Source organism: Peromyscus leucopus, chromosome 2, assembly GCF_004664715.2.
Source record: "Peromyscus leucopus breed LL Stock chromosome 2, UCI_PerLeu_2.1, whole genome shotgun sequence".
Classification (NCBI taxonomy): Eukaryota; Metazoa; Chordata; class Mammalia; order Rodentia; family Cricetidae; genus Peromyscus; species Peromyscus leucopus.
The window spans coordinates 113,756,869-113,779,275 of NC_051064.1; the positions used below are offsets into that span (position 1 = coordinate 113,756,869).

The 22,407-nt window shown below is 36.3% G+C and overlaps 1 protein-coding gene across 3 annotated transcripts in view; it reads left to right on the forward strand.

Annotated features, from left to right (window-relative positions):
- The window catches only part of Agbl4 (ATP/GTP binding protein like 4), a 1,176,960-nt gene that overhangs the window by 177,832 nt on the left and 976,721 nt on the right, over positions 1 to 22,407 (forward strand). For all 3 annotated transcript variants that reach the window (XM_037203416.1, XM_028889943.2, XM_028889970.2), the window contains exon 3: positions 18,335 to 18,459. In XM_037203416.1, the coding sequence (XP_037059311.1) occupies positions 18,335 to 18,459 (125 nt within the window). The remainder of the gene's footprint in view (positions 1 to 18,334; positions 18,460 to 22,407) is intronic.

The window sequence follows — 22,407 nt, forward strand, 5'->3', positions numbered from 1 at the left end:
AACAGATGTAGGCCTTTATCTTTCTTTCATTCTTTAGAAAAGTGGACTAATTTGAGGTTGTAAGCCTGCTTCTTAATATTAGCATATGATGGACCTGCCTGAGCTGGGAATAGAAGGTGAGCTATGTAATCTCTGAACATTCCAAACTATGTTGTAACACAAATCTTAAAAGGTCTTATTGAATAAAACACCCAGAGCCAGATTTTGGGGTGAAAAGCTGAGAGATGAGAAAGGCAGAAAGAAGCCAGCTGTGTTCTTACCACTTGGAGATCCTCCGCCAAAGAGGTCTACTTCCTGTCTGTCTGTACAGACCTCCAGACTTTTATATTGGAATTTAAGGCATGTGCCACCACACCTGGCTCTGTTCCCAGTGTGGTCTTGAACTAACAGAGATCCAGATGGATCTGTGCCTTCCAAGTGATGGAATTAAAGGCCTATGCTATCATTGCCTGACCTCCGTGTTGACTATAGTGGCTGGCTTTTTCCTCTTATCCTCAGGTAAACTTTATTGAGGGACACAGATTAAAATATCACCACATTATACTGGTAACTCAATCTTATTAATGTCATTCTATTTGGCTGTTTATTAAGAGTAAAAAGGAAGATTGTTAATTATGGTTAAGCTTCCCCTCTCTGGTCCTCCTGATCTTTTGTGTCCTCCTGCCATATTCTTCACCAAAAGAAACTGTCTCTTTCGAAAGTTTCTTGGCTGGGAAAGACATATTGTTACAAATTTGTTTCCTGCATCATTCCTGGCAAACTCATTACAAAGTAACAGAGGTCCAAACTCAAGTGCACACCTGTAGGAGCAATAGTTGTAAATAAAGAGACAGTGCAAACTGCCTGATAAGTTGTTCTTAAGACAGCTGTACAGGATATTTGACCTCTATTTCATATTACCTAAAGCTTGTCTAAGACACTTCTGGTCTATTTCTCATTAAAAAAAATCTTCTGTAGGAAAATACAGTGTCTGACTTAAGATCTTCAAATGGCTTGACTTCCATTTTCTTATGAGCCTTTAAAAAGTGGTAATTATTGTTATTCTGGGTAATCTTGTCATTTTCAAAATTGATTTTCCTCCTTCAGTTATTAAATTAATTTTTATCAACATCTGGATAGAAACATGTTGAATATTTTATGAAGACTAAACAGGGCAGCAGAGATAAAGTGTTATGCACTTGGGCAGAAACACATTTTATGCAATTTGAAAATTACTTTGGCATTGATAAAACCCTTAAATTTTATATCATGGGAATGGTTAGCTTTGATTTGAGAGTGTATGATACACACCGTCAATATTTTTCTTTTGTTATAAATATGTAATTAAACTGCAAAAGTTAGAGTTTCAGGAAATATTTCACTTTAGTGAGTGTAAAGATAATAGGAAATCAGAATTTTAAGTACATTCACAAGAACTTCTGTAGCTTTTTATTTTAAAGAAGACTCATACAAGTTTCAGAAGCATGGAATATGCTTTCCAAGATGGATTCCAACATATTTTCTGTTAATCAGCATTGCATTTTGATACTTTATGGAGTAGAAATTATCATAGGTTTATTAGAATATGTGGCTGATTATCACCCAGGGCAGTAGATAATATAAGGTAGATGTACTTGATAGTGTGAATCTACCTAAGCTACAGCACTTTTTTTTCTTTTTCTTAAAAACAAAATTAACCATACCTATTTCAAGAGATATTTATGAACTTTTCAGTTGGCTCAAATTTCTGCCAAAATACCTCATAAAATATTTTTAACAATTCTTAGTGAGTTCACATGACACCTTGTGTGGGAGCCCGTTCTCGGGTTCCTTGTGGCTTTACCCAGCAGGTCTGAATAGAGGATGATCAGGACCATGGGCCTGAGTGCAGGTGTCTGAGATGCTCTACACTTGGCTGTGCTGGGGGAGGAGGTCTTTTGCTCTACCCCTTGGCGTCTCTATAAAAACCCTGGGCAGAGACAGTCGGGGCCAGTTGGAATAGGTTCCAGGCCCTCTCGAGGCAATCCTTTATTTTCTATCTGTTTATCTCCGCAAGATTCTCCGCTATAAATCCTTCTATCTAATAATTCCTGCTGCTCACACTCAAGAAAACTCTGGGGAACTCTGGGGGTGGTGGGTAAACGCCCCACAACCTTGATCAAATACATCCTCCAGTCCTCTCACAATCATGCACTCACCACCTCTTAGTGCCTGTTTATTTATTTGTTTTTCGGAAGAGACTGTATCACAGTAGCTGTGTTATCCTCCGACTCTTAACATTTCCCCATTCTTTCTTCCTAGATTTTCCCTGACCCTTAGGTATAAGAGTTCTGTTACAAATGCACTAACTGGGGGTGGGCACCCCATGGTCAGTCACCTGACCAGTTATGGCTTTCTGTAACAATATCTGTTTGCTGCAAAAATAAAAAACAAAACAAAAACTTTTTTTGATGAGGGGTTAGAACTATACTTATCTCTGGGTTTAAATAAATATTTAGAATGCAGCTAGAGAGGATACGGGCTTAAGAAAGTGGTACTAGTAGGTTCTCTTATAGATTCCATGATCCCACAAGCCATAGGTAGTTGGCTAAATTTTCAGTGGCAGACATGAATGAATTCCCTCCTATTGACCAGGCCTTGAGACCAATTGGGATGTTGTTGGCATCCTCCAGACTATTAATACCACTTTCAGAATATTTGACTTTGCTGGACATTGTTGTGGTTTATGGGCATTACGGCTGGATATAGCTATTTATTGCTTTTCTATGATGGTTGCTTGGATGGCTCCTTCTATAACTAAGGAAGTGGGGATGTAGTCTCCCCAGGCCTCACTGAGGAAGTTTTCAGTCAGATCCAGATAAATTTCTCCAAATCATGTGTCTGAAACATGTGGTGTTCTCAGAAATAGGGTTTTACCTTTTTTTCAGGAAGGCACAAAGGGCAATAGAAATAGCTCATACTGCTATGGGATCTCTTGGACTTCTCTGACCAACAAGTTCAAAGGGCTTTTCCCTTGCCTGGCAGGATTTTTTTTTTTTAGTCTACTTTCTTTTTCTGTAGAGGGAGAGAAGCATTGTCACCCCAATTGTCATAACTTCAATTTAAACTACATAGATGTAAATACATGTAAACATCTATATTTATATGTACTATTTGCAATTTTAGGTAGTCATAAAATAATATAATTCCCTATGACTTTTCAAACATCCTTAATATTATTTATCTCCACTTCTATCTGTGGTTTCTCCAGTTTATATACTTGTACCTAAAGATTTGGAGCTATCATCCACAAATAAGAGAAAACATGTCACTTTCCCTTTTGGTTGCATACTACTTCACTCATATGATATTTTCTAGTTACATGCATTTACCCACAAATTTCATGGCTTCATTTTCCTTCACAAATGAATAGCTTTGCATTGTGTATAACACATTTTCATTATTCATTCATCATTTGAAGGGCATTTAGATTGATTCCATTTCCTAGCTATTATGAATAGAGTGGCAGTGAGCTTGTCCTAGCAGATATCTATGGAATAGGAGTTTGAGTCCTTTCAGTGGTTCTCAACCTTCCCAATACTGTGACCCTTTATACAGTTCTTCACATTTGGTGACCCCCATGATAAAATTATTCCATTTCTATTTCATAACTGCAATTTTGCTACTATTGTAAATAGTAATGCAAATATCTGATATACAGCATATCTGATATGTAACCCTCAAAGAAGTCTTGACACACAAACTGAGAACCACTGAGTCCTTTGATATATGCAAAGGGGTGGTATAGTTGGATCATATGGGATTCATTTTTATAGTTTTGAGAATTCTCTACATTGATTTCCAGAGTATCTGCCCCAGTTTGAAATTCCACCAAGAATGAATTATGGTTCCCTTTTCTCCATATCCTCACCAGCATTTGTTGTTAGTTCCTTTCTTGGTATTTTTTATTCTGACTAGTGTAAGATGAAATCTCAAAGTTTATTTTTCATTTTCTTAGTTACTAAGGATGTTATTCCCTTTTTTGAGATATTTCTTAGCCATTTTTATTGTTTTTTGAGAACACTCTGTTCATATCTGTAGCCCATTTTTAATTGGGTTGCTTGTTTTCCTGAGTCTCTGTTTTGTTTTAAGTTATTTGTATATCCTGGATAGCAATCCACTGCCATTATGTGTAGCTGGCAAGAGTCTCTCCCATTCCAGGATCCTCTTTACTGGACTGATTGTTTCCTTTGCTGTTCAGAAGTTTTGAAGTTTTATGAGGTCCCATTTGTCAGTTGTTGAACTTAGTTCCTGGGCAACTGGCGTCCTATTCAGAAAGTCCTTTTCTATGTGTATTTATTATAGTGTACTGCCTGTGTTTTCTTCCAGCTGTTTCAGCTTTTCACATTTCTTATTGAGTCCATTGCTTTCAGGTGTTCTTTTCTGCAGAAAGGAGACATTTCCTGGATATTGTGAGCTTATTTCAGATACAGAAGTGAAATTTCAAAGTGGTGTACCATTTAAAACTGTGGATTTCTCACTTCTGGAATTTTTCTTTTAATGTTTTCAGAATAAAGTTCTGAAACTACAAAAAATGAAAAGAGGGGACAGAGACTAATGTAGAAATAATAACTCCAGTTTAGAAGAATAAGGCAGATATTTTACTACTGTATCTGAAATAAGAGCACTAGACCCAGGAGATATTTGCTTTTTGGGTAGGGAGGATTAACATATGCACTGACATATTTTATATGTGTTTATACCTACAAGCACACATATATAGATAAATGTGTGTGTGTATGTGTGCATGTGTGTATATCACTCTCCTGAAAGTTTTTTTTTCTTTTTAGTAGTTATTGAGTATCCTGCATGGATATTACAATTATGACATATCTAAAAATTCCTTAATACTTCTCTTCATAAACCACCTATTATAGTTATTATGCCATTAATCTTCTAGTTACCAGCCAGAACTGTTTTTCTTCCTCAGTATTGGAGATTGAGCTCAAGTCTTTTTACATGCTAGGCAATTCATCTGCTTCTGAGCTTTATTTCTAGTCCAACCAAACTGGGACGGTCTACTTGTCACACTCAACCAATGCCTTTCTTTTAGATAGATGTGGTTGTCTGTATAATAATTCACCTGCCTTTCATACTTAGATAATATTATAATGTTTTCACTAAGAGTACCAGCAAATAATTAGTGAAATGCTGCCATCCTATTCACTGGATTGATGGAGTGGATATTTGACCCACATTAGGTTAATCACAAACTTCCTCAAGGAGGTTTACTAATCTAGCTGTGAATCCCACAACTTATAACAACAACCCTTCATGCAAGTTGTGTACTTGGCTTCAACAATGTCACAACTAGTATGGGGATAACCAAGTACTCTGATTGTATTTGAGGATTACTCTATAGGAGAGATCGCAAGTCTGGCACTATAAGCCTGGTCGCGTGGCTAGGGAGGTCATATGCCTTAGCATGGAACCCATTTCTATATTTTAGTTAAATTGACCTGCTGTCCAACTACCATTTCAGCATCTATGATTATACTCATTGGCAAATACTACCTTCAGCATTTTTCAGAGAAGGGTCTTTGTTCAATCAGTGACAGTGAATCCAAAGACTCTTGGCTGCTTACATTGCTAAGACAGAGTGATGGTGGGTGCTTGGCTCTAAATAGGACATTTATACCACCACATCTAAGGCTTGGGGATATAATAGAATAGTGGTAAAAATAATTTAGAGATGATTTCAAGATAGGGAGAAGCCAAATGTGGTAGTGCACATCTTTAATCTCCGCACTTGGGAGGCAGAAGCAAGTGGATCTCTGTGAGTTCAAAGTCAGCCTGTCTACACAATGAGTAATAGGACAGAAAAGGCTATATAATAGAACCACATTTCAGAAAAGAAAACACAAATAAATAAATAAATTGATAAAGATAGGGAGAGGAGTGGCAAAATGCTATCTTTTAGGTATAACATAGCTACTTAAATTATGACCATACAGCATACAGCAGCTCTGATTTCTTGCAGCAGCTCTTCACAAGCCTGTACTTGTCAACAGTGAGTGAAGGGGCACAGGGAACCTTACCCCTCCCTGCTGAACTATTGGCTACTTATGGATTCTGGAGGATGTAGAATCATTTTCTTTAGATGTGTTCCCACTGGTAAGTCCACCAAGTTCCACCAGATATTTCAGTACGCAGGGTCAAACAGGTGACCCTGATTAAATTCAGCATGTCACAAAACAAAACCAAAAGACATAAACATAGGAAAGGGACTTGTAGGCAGAATGGATCATTGGAAAGTATCAGAGGGAGATGAGGGGAGAATATATTTAATGCATTACATATATGTGCAAAATTTTCAAAAATAAAATGATTGTAAATAGACATCATTTTCTTTATTGTATGGGCATGTAGTTAGAAAACTGTCATTTGTGAACTTTTGTGGACTTATCTATAGTAAGAGAGAATTCAGTGAATAATGTTAAGGACAGAGGAAGAGAGAATGCAAACTTCATTCTCCATGCCATCCCAGAGGTACTTAGAGTTAGATTTAAATCCTTTTGGCTTCAATTTTTACTAAACATAACTTTCTGACTTCTGTATTCACTCAGACTTATGTAAAATTGTTTTCATAAGGTTATTAATAATTCCCTTTTGTTTCATACTTCTACTACTTTGCTTCATTTATCATTACATCCTTGGATTCTCTTTGACACTTTACGACCCCACCTGGACAGTCATCCTCATGCTCAATTGCACTTACATTTTTAAAAATATGCATTACTTTCATGATTAATACTCTGTGGTAACATTACAGTTTAGGATTCTAGGTCTGGCTTATGTCCAATGCAATTTATCTTCTGTATTTCCTATGTTACCACTTGTCATATTTCCTACATTGTCTGTGTTCAACACACACCAGATATATCAACATCTATTATGCTACTTTAGTCCCCATATGTGTAACCTTGCATACATTTCCCCTTTGTATAGAAACTCACTTCATCCTTAAGTTTCAAACTTGATTGGATAAAAAATTTACTATCCTATAAATTTCAAGGTTCTGTACATAGAATGAATTACCCCCCACATCCTTCTTGTCATCCTACCGTTCATGTGTAGTAACTTCTATATACGTCTCTCTCTTTCAGGCTCCAGAATATGAGCTATAAAAGAATATATTCTTCCCTGGAGTCATTGCTTTGTTACCAGCATGCAGCAGTTTATTTAGTTTTCTTTCTAATTTAGAGATAACTTTGCCTACACTTCACTAAATTGTGTGGGCTATTGTTCAGAAAAAAATGTATTCTTTTCACTCTCCCATTGTACGATGCTCACACACATGCAATCACACACACGTGGCTTTGTTGTATGACATTCTTTGATTGGTGGAATTTAACAGCTCCAACAGAGGCTTTAATGTGCTTTGTGTAATTTGGCCTGCCTTTATCATGCTGGTGGTCATTTAAAAGAGTGGGTATATGAGAGACAAGTTGTTCTTCATATCTTGATTCATTCAGCTTCATACCAGAGCATAGTCTGACTTCCTGCAGACTAAAGCAAAGTTGCTTATATGAGACCATCAAACCACAGTCTACAAGCCTTTGAGTTTAAGAATAAATGCTTGTAGATGTATCTGCTGGTGGTGGGCTCCACATGGCTGCAGTTGGACTGGTTGTAGTTTTTTTTTTTTTTTTGGTGGTCTCCATCTGTTGCAAAGGGAAGTTTTCTTTATCAGGAGTGAGGAATCTACTTATCTGTGGGTATAAGGACAAATACATAGAATGCAGTTAGAGATTATGCTAGCTTAGTTAATTTAGTTTATGGCAGTTTTAGGGTCTACAGATACAATTACAAAACAACTCCCCCATCTAAGGCTCAGGGATTTTTGAAGAAGGGTGGGAGGAAAGATTTGAAGAGCCAGAAGATAAAGGGGTTCAATGTGAAATTATGTCTCCTAGGAATTTCAGATGCTATATCCATAAGGTGTCACCAACATGTCTTCTGCCTAAACATGATCTGAATAAGGACAATAGCAATAGAAATGCTAAATAGATGAGGCTAAGTTCATGAGGTCTGGAACCTACACAAAGAACTGCAGGCCACTAAAGAATGTTGACAGTAAGATAAATAGTCTTTCCCAGGAAGAACTCATCCTTTGGTTATCTAATACCAATGGCCAATCTTGAAAGCATACATACAAGTAATATTTTATAGACTGAGCAGGGTGTATATATTTATTTAAAAATATGCATGTGCATACATATATGTATGTAACAACAATTAATGAAAAAAGAGGCTTGAATTTCAAAGAGAGAAAGGAAGGGTATATGTGAATATTTGTAGGGAAGAAAGGGAGGAGTGAAGTGATGTAACCATATTATTTATGATATTAAAAATCAAAGAAATAATTAAAAACAAAATAAATGCTTATTGTACAGGCTTGGGGAAGTGGGTCAGTGGGTGAATGGATTGGTGCAGATGTGCAAGGACCTTAATTCATATACCCAGAACCCACAGAAATCCAGGCTTGGTAGCACTGTCTGTAATCCAGTGCTCTAACTGCAAGATGGGAAATAGAAACTGGAGAATGCACAGAAGCTCGTGGACCAGCTAGCCCAGCTTATGTAGCAGCAAAAGAGACACCATGTCTTAAACAAAGTGAAAGGAGAGGACTGAGACCTGAGGCTGTCAACTTATCTCCACATTTCTGCCATAGTATATGTCTGTACACACATCTGGACTCATACATAAACACACACTCTTTAAAAATTGCATACTTTTGTCATCTGTGGAGATTTGGAATAATTCATCATACAAGTGGGAACAAAAGACAGTATCACACATAACTGGGTTCCAGGGGGATTTTGTTCTTAAATTGTACCATGTAATATTTTTCCTTTCCTGAGTTACTTGCTCAGAATATTATAGTCTTAGGGAAAAAAAACTAAATGGGAAACTGAAAACTGCCTTATTCCTGGTTGATCAGTATTCCTTTACCTCTTCATTACTACCCTACCTGCATTCCATTTACAAACAAACAAACACTGAGATTCTCTCATATGCATTGATGACTGAATCTGTGACTTTTCCTTAATGGATTACCCTGATTTTTTCAGTGTTTCTTCTGGTTTCTAAGTATAGAAAAGATGTCGTTGTGCACATGGTTTTCTCAGTAAAAGGAAGCTAAATTTTCTAGAAGTTAATTAACCTGTTCAGAATTCCACAGCTTGGTGAGCAGTAGAGCAAAGATTTGACACTAGGCTTTCTGAGTCATTTGTGAAGTCTTCAATCCCTTTGTCATGCGATGGACATTATTAATCAAAGAATAACAAATCCCAGCACTTGGGAGGCAGAGCCAGGCGGATCTCTGTCGAGGCCAGCCTGGGCTACCAAGTGAGCTCCAGGAAAGGCGCAAAGCTACACAGAGAAACCCTGTCTGGAAAAACCAAAAAAAAAAAAAAAAAAGAATAACAAAAGTAATATGATGGCATAATGGAGAAGTTAATTCTGGAAGTCCCCTTGCAAGAGGTAGTAGTGAACAAGGCTTTAATGATCAGATATAACATCTAAGAAGACTCCTACTGCGGAAAAATCCTTGAATGAATATGCCAAGACAATAAATGTTTGAAGAAACAATAAATAAAACTGAATAAAAATAGAAGTGGGTCCTAGATGTTAAGCAAAGGATAATCCGACTACAACCCACAGCTCCAGAGAAGCTAGGAAACAAGGAAGACCTTAAGAGGGATGCATGGATCACCTTGGGAAGGGGAAAGAGATGAAATCTCCATGAGTAAACTGGGTAGAGGGGAGGAGATGGGGGATGAGAACATGAGGGAATGCGTAAGGGAGAAACCTGGTGCTAGGGACATTCCCAGGAATCTACAAGGACAACCCCAGATTAGACTACTAGCAATAGTGGAGTGGGTGCCTTAACTGGCCTACTCCTATAACCAGATTGGTGAATACCCTGTCATCATAGAGCCTGCATCCAGTAAATGATGGAAGCAGATGCAGAGATCCACAGCCTAGCACCAGCTCAAGACCAGGGAGTCCAGTTGAAGAGAAGGAAGAGGGATTATATGAGCAAGGGGCGGGGGTCAAGATCATGATGGGGAAATCTACAGAGACAATTGAACCAAGATCATAGTAACTCACTAATTTTAGACTGACAGCTGTGGAACCTGCATGGGACCAGACTAGGCCCTTTGCATACAAGAGACAGTTGTGTAGACTGATCTGTTTGAAGAGTCCTTGGCAGTGGGATCAGGATCCCTGGTGTATCAGCCGGCTTTCTGGAGCCCATTACCTATAGTAGGATGCCTTGCTCACCCTTGAGGCAGAGAGGAGGGGCTTGGCCCTGCCTCAACTGAATGTACCAGGCTTTGCTGACTCCCCATGGGAGGCCTTACCCTTTTGGAGGTTGGGATGGGGGATGAATCTGAGGGGGGCGGGAGGCTGGGGGAAGCAAGAGGAGGGATGAGTGGGGGGGTCTGTGATTGGTATGTAAAATGAATAATATTTTTTTAAATAAAAAAGACCAAAAATTAGGAGATTGAATAATACTGAAAGTTACACAGGTTACAGGCAGGCTTTAGACTTTTGTAGTAGGGTGATTTGGCATTTTATGCTTTTGGTGGCAGAAAAAACAAGAAAGGCAGCCAAATGCAATTTGGAACAATCTAAAGCAAAGGGGTTGATGAGATAGGACAGAGTTAGGAAGAACTTTTCCATGTTTTCTGTGATGGAGGCAGCAAGAGAAGATTATCTGAAAATGGACAGAAGGTTATGTGAGAATCTTTTCAGAGACAGAGTTAGGCTCAAGGTCACAAATATAATCAATGATATAACCAGGTGTTCAGACCATTCCAATCATTTGTGCATGCAACTAAAAATATTTTGCAGAGATATTTTTGATTTTTTGAGGAAGAATGACTTTAAAATAACATTTAACCTTCAAATCTTTATTTTTAGTCGCTGCATAATTAGATATAGAACATCAATTATTCATTCTTTATTCAGTATTGATTGATTAATAGCACTCAGTATGTATTTCAAGGAAATCACTTGGTTAGTTTACTTAGAGCATCAATTTCTGTAGAATTAGAAACAGGCATTCACTTTAGGAGTCACACTATCAGCTCTCTCCATTTCTCAATGCCAAGGAAGTCTGTGGCTGAAAGTATTTTAGGTTTTGTGTGGAGTGAAGTTTATATGAAGTTATGAAATGTGCAAAATTATGAACATAAAACTTCTTCAGAATAAGAATGATCCTGTTAAATATTCTTATCCTAGAATTTCTATTCACTTTCTTGCTGAAATCTCTCAAGGGTATTTACCAGAAAGTTTTCAAAGCATTGCCTTGATTGCCAAGCTAGCTACCCAGAACTCTTCTACTTTCAGCTCTCTTACAGACCTTGTAAGTGAAAATTAATAAGGCCTACATTTCATTTGATTATCAGTAAACCCATCTCTGATAGTTTAAATCTGCCAAATAATCATTTACCCTTGAAGTTCCAAAAGGAATTTAAAAATTTCTATTTTTGTTTTGATAATTGTTAATGGCTGTCCAGCCTCATAGACTAAGACTTGGGGAAAAAAACACAAAAGGGGAGACTAGAAAGAATCTAAGAGCTGGAGGAGCAGAATGCTGGCTTATCTTTTCTTCCCATTGAAAGTGAATCAAATATTTTAATAAAATTATCAATTGGGAAGAAGAGTTTTCCTTTTTCAAATACCTGTAGATTCAATCTATGTAATTAACTCCCCTCACTGCTTCATGAAGGTGATATTATTTATTGTTTGAACTATTTCATTACATCGATACACATATTATTGCTATCTATCTTCAGATTATGGCTTTTTCATTTTGTATTTATACTGCCACTATAAAAATCTCTTAAAGTTTTAATATTAAAGATAATCTAGTAGTTTCTACACATCTCTTTACCTTTATCTTCCTTTTGGGCGTCATTTTTCAGCATTGATTGTGTTACTGGAACCTGACCAAATTGACTGACAATTCTCTAGCCTGCCCTTCCTTCTTGGCTCTTTGTTTTGGGTTCTTTCCCAGGATGAACTTCCTGCTTTCTAATACTTGAGATATAGAAGAACACTCACCCTTCAGGCTTAACTTACCACTTATGTTAAACTCTGCAAGCCTTGCCCCCTAGCCTAGGTTTAGATAATTCAGTTCACTATCACTGCAATGCTTCTAACATATCTTGGCTCCTATGTTCCTATGGCATGTTTTTATTATATGAATAAAATATATGTGGCATGGCTGTATTTGGAGATATGCACTGTTGTGTCAGTATTACTTTTGGTTTTATTCTCACAGAGTTTTATATTATTTATTTGTTTGAGAATTTTATAGAAAACAAAATACTGTTTTAATTAAATTTATCCCATTTCATTCCCTCCCTTCTAATTCTTTACTATCACTTTCCACACACTACTTTCCTCTTCTAACTTTATTTACTCTTAAATAACCAACTGAGAAGCCGGGCGGTGGTGGCGCACGCCTTTAATCCCAGCACTCGGGAGGCAGAGGCAGGCGGATCTTTGTGAGTTCGAGGCCAGCCTGGGCTACCAAGTGAGTTCCAGGAAAGGCGCAAAGCTACACAGAGAAACCCTGTCTCAAAAAAACCAAAAAAAAAAAAAAAAAAAAAAAAAAAAACCAACTGAGTCCATTTAGTGTTGTTTATATGTGTGCGGGTCTAGTAGAGCACGGGTGGACCCTTAAGGATTGCCCTCTCGAAGAAAACTTAATCTCCAGCACTAGCAGCTATCAATTTCTAGAAGCTTCTTATCCAGGAGTGGGATTTCATCAGAACCTCCCTTATCCATGTAGGGAGTTTGGCTGGCTTCATCTTGTGCTTCTACAGTGGTAAGTCTGCAAATGGCTGTTTTCTCAAAATTCTTTAATGTTATTACTTCCCACACTCCCTATTCTACCTTGCCCTCCTGTCCCTCACCTTATTTGACCCTTCCTGTTCCTCTATTTACCTGTTCCCCTCCATAACATCTGCCTTCTAGCCCTATTCCCTTAACATCCTGCTGCTCCCACTATGGTCCCTTTCTAGTGTCCTTATTTCTGTGGGTGCTTGTTTTTAAAATATCGTACAGTTCAAAGCTAGCATCCACATATGAGAGAGAATATGTAGTGCTTGTCTTTCTGGATCTCAGTTAGCTCACTCCATGTGATCTTTTCTAGTTCCATCCATTTACCTGCAAATTTCATGGTTTCAATTCAATCCACTGAATATATGTCCCACATTTTCATTGTCTGTTCATCATTTGAAAGACATTTAGATTGTTTTCGTTTTCTTGCTACTGTAAATAGAGCAGCAATGAACTTGGCTGAATGAGTGTCTATGAAGTAGACTGTTGAGCTAGCATCCACAAATAGAGAAAGTGTGTTGCTTGCCTTTTTTGAACTGATACTTTACTCAGTGTAGTATTTTTAATTCCATCCATTTACCCACAAAGTTCATGATTTCAGTTTTCTTTACAAATGGATAATTTTGCATTGTTTATAGTACCACATTTTCATTATCCATTCATCAGTTGAAGGGAATTTAGATTGATTCCACTTCCTAGTTATTGTGAATAGAGTGGTAATGAGCTTGGCCTAGCCAAGTATCTGTCAAGTAGAAGGTTGAGGTCCTTTGGACATATGCCAAGCAGTGGTATAACTAGGTCATATAGTATATTTACTTTTGGCTTTTTTGAGAATTCTACATATTTCCATTATGACTTCTCAAGTTTGCACTTTCCACAAAAACTGAATGAGGGTTTCCTTTTCCCACATCCTTGCTTTGTTGTCATTTGTTGTTTTGGTTTCTGCCATTTTGACTGGGATAAGATGAAATTGCAAAGTAGTTTTAATTTGCATTTCTCTTTTTTGTTCTTGATCTTTATTAAATTTACTTTACTTGCTACTAGGATGAAGATTCTTAAACAATTTAGTTATGTACTGTCTTATTCAATTGAATGATGGCTAAGAATGTTGTTATTATAAATATCTCTCAGCGTTTTATATTGTGAAAATTCTAGTTTTAGTACCACCCCTAAGTTTTAATTAGGTTGTTTCTTGATATTTTAGTTTTTTTATTTCTTTGTGTGTTCTAGACATTAACTCTCTGTCAGATGTACAGTTGGTATAGATTTTGCCATTCTGTAGGCTGCCTCTTCACTAGAATAGCAATGTCTTTTGCTGTATAGAAGGTTTTTTGTTCCATATGATTCCATTTGTCAGTTTTTGGTCTTAGTGCCTGTACTTTATGTAACCTGGTAATAAATTCCTTCTTGTGCCTGTACATTGAACAATAAAGTCCTTTTCTTTTGATGGGGGATTCCATTGAATCTGCAGATTCCTTTCTGTAGCATAGCTATTTTCCCAGTATTAATTAGGCTGATCTGTGATAAACATGGATGGCCTTTCTATTTTTCTAGTATTTCCTTCAACTTATTTCTTCAGTGTTTCAAATTTTTCCTTGTAAAGATCTTTTTTTTTTATTATTTTACAATACCATTCAGTTCTACATATCAGCCACGATTCCCTTGTTCTCCTCCCTCCTCCCCCCTCCCCTTCCCCCCAGCCCACCCTCCATTCCCACCTTCTCCAGGGCAAAGCCTCCTCCCGAGGACTGAGATCAACCTGGTAGACTCAGTCCAGGCAGGTCCAGTTCCCTCCTCCCAGACTGAGCCAAGCGTCCCTGCATAAGCCCCAGGTTTCAAACAGCCAACTCATGCAATGAGTACAGGACCCTGTACCACTGCCTAGATCCCTCCCAAACAGATCAAGCTAATCAACTGTCTCACCTATTCAGAGGGCCTGATGCAGTTGGGGGCCCCTCAGCCTTTGGTTCATAGTTCATGTGTTTCCATTTGTTTGGCTATTTGTCCCTGTGCTTTATCCAACTTTGGTCTCAACAATTCTTGCTCATATAAACCCTCCTCTTTCTCGCCAATTGGACTCCTGGAGCTCCACCCAGGGCCTAGCAGTGGATCTCTGCATCCAGATCCCTCAGTCCTTGGATGGGGTTTCTGGCACAACTATTAAGGTGTTTGGCCATCCCATCACCAGAGTAGGTCAGTTCCGGCTGTCTCTCGACCATTGCCAGCAATCTATTGTGGGGGTATCTTTGTGGATTTCTGTGGGCCTCTCTAGCACTTTGTTTCTTCCTTTTCTCATGTGGTCTTCATTTACCATGTTCTCTTATTCCTTGTTCTCCCTCTCTGTTCTTGATCCAGCTGGGATCTCCCGCTCCCACAGGCTCTCTTTCCCTCGCTCCCACAGGCTCTCTTTCCCTCGACCCTCGCCCTTCATTACTCCCACTCATGTCCAGGAACAATCTACATGAGATTTACGTAAAGATCTTTTAGTTCTTTAGGTTTTTCCAAAGTATTTTATTGTTTGAAGAAATTGTGAATGGGAGGAATTAATCGTTTTTAAACATGGAAAGTCCTTGTTCATTTCTAGTAATTTTTCTTAATTACTACCATGCCTGATATAAGCATATCTTTACAAATTTGACTCATTTTCAATACTCTGTAGAGTAATAGTATCATATAGCATATTCTTTCTGTTTCCAGATTATTTTGCTTAGCATAATGTAACCAAGGTTTATTTATTTTGTATACATTTGAATAATTAATCCCTTTACATTTGACAAATTTAATGGTATATTTGAGCTAAAATCTGTATCCTGTTTTTTTTTCCTATTTGTCCATCATGGTTTAGACTTTGCTTGCTTCCTTTCCTCATCTTTCATTTAAATAGATAAAAACATTGCTATTTTAAAATATCTATTAGTATGTAATATGATATATAGTTGAAGTATTTAAGAGACAAATGGATATATAGTTATGGTGTAATACAAAGAACAGAACAATATAATCAGAAGTCTTTATTTCAAAGTCCTTTCTGGGCGCTTTAAAGCAAAAATTTAAATAGACATTAAGTGCTTACAGGTTTCAGGTTCACCATCATTGGGTCAAAGTGAAGATTTAATAATATAAGAGTAAAATTATTTTGAAACTTTACATTTCTAGACATGCAGTTATATTATTACTAAACCTTCTGTACATAGTAACAATTTAAATATTTCTTTTTACTGAAAGACTTGTTTACTGTCCAATTATTAAAACAAACTTAATATATGCTTTCTTTTGAAGATTAGAATAAACATTAATATATTCTTTTTAGCATATGAAAATTTGAAGTGTGCAATGACTCCTTTTAAACTACTTGTTGTTTTAATAATGAAGTATGTACTAATTACAATGATTTAAAATCTGCTTCCATTTATATCTCTGTGATACCTGTACCAGTCTGTTAGGTACATAATTGTATAGTTTGGCCACTGATGATTATTAGGGTTGTTCTATTTGTATTCACTTCAATGTAAATGCTACTTATTTACTTATTACCTAACTTTGGAGATGTTTTAGTTCATTATTCCTTGTTTTTCTTGAATGTAAAATAGGATAGCAACAGCACCTCATTTATGGAACATGTTCTGAGGATTAAATTGATTGGCACACTTAACCCTCTTGATGCCTATAGCATACATCTAAACTCAGAATTATTAATTTTCTACTAAAATTAATTGCATAGTGGTTAAAATTTATATTTTTCTCATTTAATGTAGGAATAAATGCTTGTATTTCAATTTGTGATCTTTACATGATTATATTTATTGATTTTGTGATTTGTGTATTGGTAAATGCATACCAAGGTGCACATCTGAAAGACAGAGAACTACCTGAAGGAGTTGGTGCTCTCCGTTGATTGTTTGTGTCCTGGGGATCCTACTCACATTGTTAGCCATGGTACTAAGCACCTTACAAACTGAGCCATCTATCCATTCTCATATTCTTTATGGTGATAAAAAAAGATGTTGGAATTCTTAAATGAATTTTCCATGGTCACTCAGAAAATTTAAAACTAACCTAAATTATTTGACCCCATATTATTTTCATTGTGTAATAAATACTCTGACTTCCATAAAACATGCCTTAATAAATATTTTTATTATAAGAATTCAAAGAACTAATTTTATATAAGGAATCCTCTTGGGGAATATGAATACAATTGAAAGAAAAATTAAGAGGCAAGTCTTTGGTCTTGATTAGTTCATATACTTCCTCATCAATGTAAGTTTTTAGTGTGAATATATTTAAGTAAAGGTACTTTTATATTCTAGATGGGGGAATAAATTGTCTTCTCAGATCATATTTTAATAGAGCAGATAAAAGCAACAAAAAGTTAATTGTTATGTCTGTGGAGTTATTGTTTTGGGCCACTGCCTGCTCATTGCTAGAAACAGGCAGCTAAAGAAGGTTATATATGAGAGAAACTTGGGTCATATAACTCAGCATTTTCTTAAGACTATGAGAAGGTAAGTAACTTATCTATCATAATACTGTTAGAATCAAGTGAAGTAGAATCTAAGTTTCTGGGTCCCTGGCTAGTTTCCCATCAATTATAGTACAATTTGTATTCAGAACACATTAGTGGCATGTCAACAAAATTTTGAAAAGAAGTAATTAAAACATTGGTACATATAAATTGAAGGTTTATTCCTAAGCGTTCCTTTAGAGTAGCGGTTCTTAAGCTGTGGGTCACAACCCCTTTGACGGTCAAATGACCCTTTCACAAGGGTCACATGTCATCTAGATATCCTGCATATCAGTTATTTACATTATGATTCATAACAATAGCAAAATTACAGTTATGAAGTAGCAATGAAATAATTTTATGGTTGGGGGTCACCACAACATGAGAAACTGTATTAAAAGGTCACAGCATTAGGGAGGTTGAGAACCACTGATCTAGAGACCAACACTCTAGAACTCATTTTAAATAAGATATTGCTATTTTCCTTAAGATCAGCACAATACCAACTTCTCAGTCAGTTGATTTGAAGTCAGCTGTAGTCATCTTGACTCTTTTTAGCAGTTGATTACCTGGTTTAGTAATTTACCACCTTAAAGAAGGTTCAACATATTAGAAGTAGTTTATATTCTATCATCATTTTGTTTCTAACTAGAAAACTGTAGTTTGTGATTCATTCCTAAATTTTTGGAGCATACTACAGTCTTCATAACCCAATTTTGTTTGTCGCACAAAGGATCTAGATCATAAAGGCCAGGTAGAGATTGTTTACTACAGCCTGAACTAGCTGAAAGTCTTCCTTACTTTGGACTTCACTGAGATTGGTAGCATTAAGACTAAGTATGTTTACACCTACCAGTGACAAAAGATGATTAGTACTAGTATCAGAGCTCATAATAATGTTGAGATGCATGAACTATTATTAAAACACAGTTCTCTTATGTTTTGTCATAGGTAACCTTGGCCGGGTTGAGCAAGTCTGTGAGTTTGAGTATGATCTGTTCATTAGACCGGATACCTGTAATCCTCGCTTCCGGGTCTGGTTCAACTTTACTGTTGAAAATGTGAAAGAATCACAGGTGAGGGAAATGGTGGCTATCTAGTGTGGTCTTTGAAAAAGAACATTGTTTTCTTCAACAGGTGTTAAAACTTTGACTGTAGTAGATTGATTATATTGCTCTATATCTACAACAAGGATAGATTTTTGTTTCAAGAGATAGTGAGGAATAGGTAAAGAATTCCTGATAGGAATTCATTAATGCAAATTTGTATCTAAGAAAAAATCATGTTGTTTACTGATTATATCCTTATGTGTGAAGCTTCCTTGTGGAACACCATAAGGAAACATTGGAAGTGCCTTGTTGTTCTCTGTATCTAATATACTATTACACCATCTTTGCAAAGACCCAGAAAAACATTTCCCATAGGCCTCATCTCAGAAAAAATGCTTCTCTTATTCAATAAGATTGCATGATTCTTATAACTGAGTATCTCACCTAAAGTTTATGTGCCTGTGAACTCAGACTCTTTTACAGCACTATCTAGTGATTCTGGGAAACCTTGTGTTTTCTGTGTCATGTTTAAATTTTACAAATATATTAATCTGCTCTAATCTTAATTTCTTTAGCTTTACTTTCTAATTGCCAATGATGTATAATCCTTTTGAAAAGTTGTTTGGCATGAGAGAATGCTGATGAAAATAGAGCAATAACATACATATGCTGGAAATAAACACTAGCAAAGTCTAATTCTAAGAAATATTGCCATTCTATTCCATTCAATCAGCTACAAACGGACTGCACAAACTTTGCACGAATGGTGGTTTTATGGTTCTTTTAGCGTATGGAAGCCTGGCCACGAAAAGGTCCACCCTGTCTTCCCTTGGATTGTCTTTATCTACAACACCAGGGAGGAAGTGAGGAGCTTGTTTTGGTTTTTACCCTGAGTCAGTCAATGCTGTGTGAATCTCTCTGTTCTTTTGAGTTACAACTTGATTCATGTTTCAGACCCTGGCAGTGTCTGGGTTTCAAGGGCTCATGGACTCTTCCTCGATATTGTGCTATTTCTGGTATCCTGGCTTCAGCAGAAGAGGGAGGGACAGCCACTGAACTTTTCAACTAATTGTTCCAGTTCTCTACACTAGCACTGACACAGCACTGGGGAACATGCCATCTTTGTTAAAGTTTAGAGGCTAACTGGTGGGAACTGAATATAGGAAAGATATTCATATACTACTAAATAATACGCCTCAGAGGTTTAGCCCATGGGGGAGGAGACAAAAAAAAAGCTGAAGCTCATACAGAGACCCCCCCCTCCCTGACAACACTTAAGTCCTACCCTTGCTTCTTGCTTTTACCCAATCTTATATGACCAAGTCTCTTTTACAGTTTCTATAGCAATCATACTCTTTCTCCTTCCTGACCATGACTTTAGGATTATTCTATACAATAATCAGTAATTTTTCAAAATACTTTTCCAAAATCTATGTGGGCTCCCTGTAAGGATCACTTGATATTACAAAATGAACATATATCCTCGCTGCCGTCTGTTTCTGTTGCCGACTTATGTTGATAAGTTGTGCTTGTCACATATACACTCCTCTGAAAAGCAAACAGCTATTCTGCAGACAGTTTATATGAATGGAGGGAAACACTTTCTTAAATGCAGTAGAAATATGCCAGGATTTCCACATCCATAAAAAGGACCACACGTTGCTTTCTTATATAGTTTATATATCCATCAGTTTGCTTATTGCATCTAAGAAGCCATTAACTCCTAGAAAAGAGGCTGGTTACTTTTTGATTTTGTTGTTAAATAGAGACGGAACAGTAGTTCATTTCTTAATTTTTTTTAAATTTCTTAAATTTTGAGATACATTAGGACCAGCCTTAGTTTCTTATTCACTTCAATTTCCATAAAGACTGTCTGTATACAGCTTATTTTAATATCCAAAGGAGTAGGGGATGTGCTGGTTTGAGATTTGAAGGAAATTACTTCCTTCAGTTATATACACTGTTGGAAAAGTTCCTCATGCATTTCAAATATTTTTGCTTGCTTTTCTAGTTTGCTTATAGGAACGTCTGTTTTATTATTTGAAATATTAGAACGATAGTGTTCTAAGTTTCATGCTGTATATTTAAGTATATAGCCTTTATAATAATCTTTTCTAGGAAGTAAATAATTGAGTAACATTCATGTTTTCTAAAGAGTTCTTTTAATATGAGAATTGGGTATGTTTTGTGAACACTTATTTTTAAAGTTGTCATAGCTGATATTTACTCTGTCTCTCTGGGTTCTAAGTAACATAAGCAATACTATCCTATGCTTGTTACAGCCCAAAACCTTCGCTATGCTCATCTAGTTTTCTGAGCCTTATGCTTCATTCATCATCTTTCTGTGGCCATTGTCTCATCAACTGTAACCACATTGTAAAGTTATGGAAATCTGTCTCAAGAAAGCCTCAAGGTGGACTAGAAAGATATAGATAGCCCTAGTTCACAGGATATTTGTTTTCATGGTTGCCTACATGAAGAGAATGGTTTTGCTATTACGTTTGACTTGTAAGATCTGCTTTTATAATGTCTCTTCCTGTAATCTTTCCCCATATCTCTCCAATTTCCGTTAAAATGGCAACTGCACAAATGTAATCTCATCATGAACCTTATTTAGTGCTTGGTACTAGCGGACAAGAAAATATTAGTCATCACAGCCAGACTTCATTAAATGAATGTTAAAAATCGAAGGATCAGATGTACTGTACATGCAGGACTAGCTCTAGGGTTATTTTCCTTGATGTTTTTAGGAAGAGATAAAAGCTTGGAACATGTGCTGCTGTATCACAGAACTGATATATTAGCCCTCTAAAGGTAGTTGCTAAAGAATACATTTGCAATAGTTGATGGAAACTAAATGTCCTAGTACCTTTATGAAAAAGTAATTTTCTCTCCGAAAAACTGATATTAAATATTCTGATGTAGAAATGCATTATTGATGCAGGAGAACACTTGTGTGAGGTAAAAGCAAATTTTTCTATTTAAATACTTATGACAAAATTTTATCCAATAAGAGAAAATAAAATGATATGCCTGGGCTATTTAAGCTGTTTTCATTCATGCATATTTTTTATATCCTAAATTTATCTTTCCCTTTCCTGATTGCAAAAGCAGCCAATGCTAAATGTAATAAACATAGAATATAGATAATTCTTAAAAACAGAAAAATGAAACAAGCATACACACACATATACTCATACTACCCCCACATATACACCCGAACACCCCTATCATTTTCTCTAGTTTGAAGCAGATAATGCTAATTTGGAATATTTTCTCTATGCTTACTTATTTTGGGTTATAATTAATTTGTGTTGTAAATATACTTCAATATCTTGCTTTCAAGAACATAAACATCATCACAATTATTTTATATGATTAAATTCTTGCAAACATGGCAAATACCTGTTTACTACAGGATTGATTCCTTACTGTTGAATATAAAAATTATTGTCCATTATGTATTATTATAAATAATATTGTTGGAAACATCTTAATTCAGGAAGTACTTTTACAACATCATCTTTAGGAGAAATTTGAAGGGAAGCTATTGAACAAAGGATATGCATATCTTAGAGAGCCAATGCATGCTGTTTAAAGTTTATGCTTTGCTTTCCTGTCGGTATAGAATGATGTGTCTTTCTTTGATTTTCTTTATTTGAATTGTGTTGTTTACTCAGATATTCACATATGCAGAGTGAATTGTTTATTTTCTTCACTTTGAGACTTCACACAGATAAATAGTTTATGATGAAGTGTCCCAGGTCTCTCTAGTCATAAAAAAATTAATTGCATTCTAGTCATTTTTTTATATCTGGTTCCTTTTCCTCTATTTATCAATCCTGTTTTATCTGGGAATGCCAACAGCTTTTCTCTAGATACAGAAAGAAGAATAATAAGGTCTAGTGTCAGCTTTGGGTAAGAGAAAAAGACCCTGTATCTCAAAAGAAAATTATTTTCTTATTAAAATTGTTC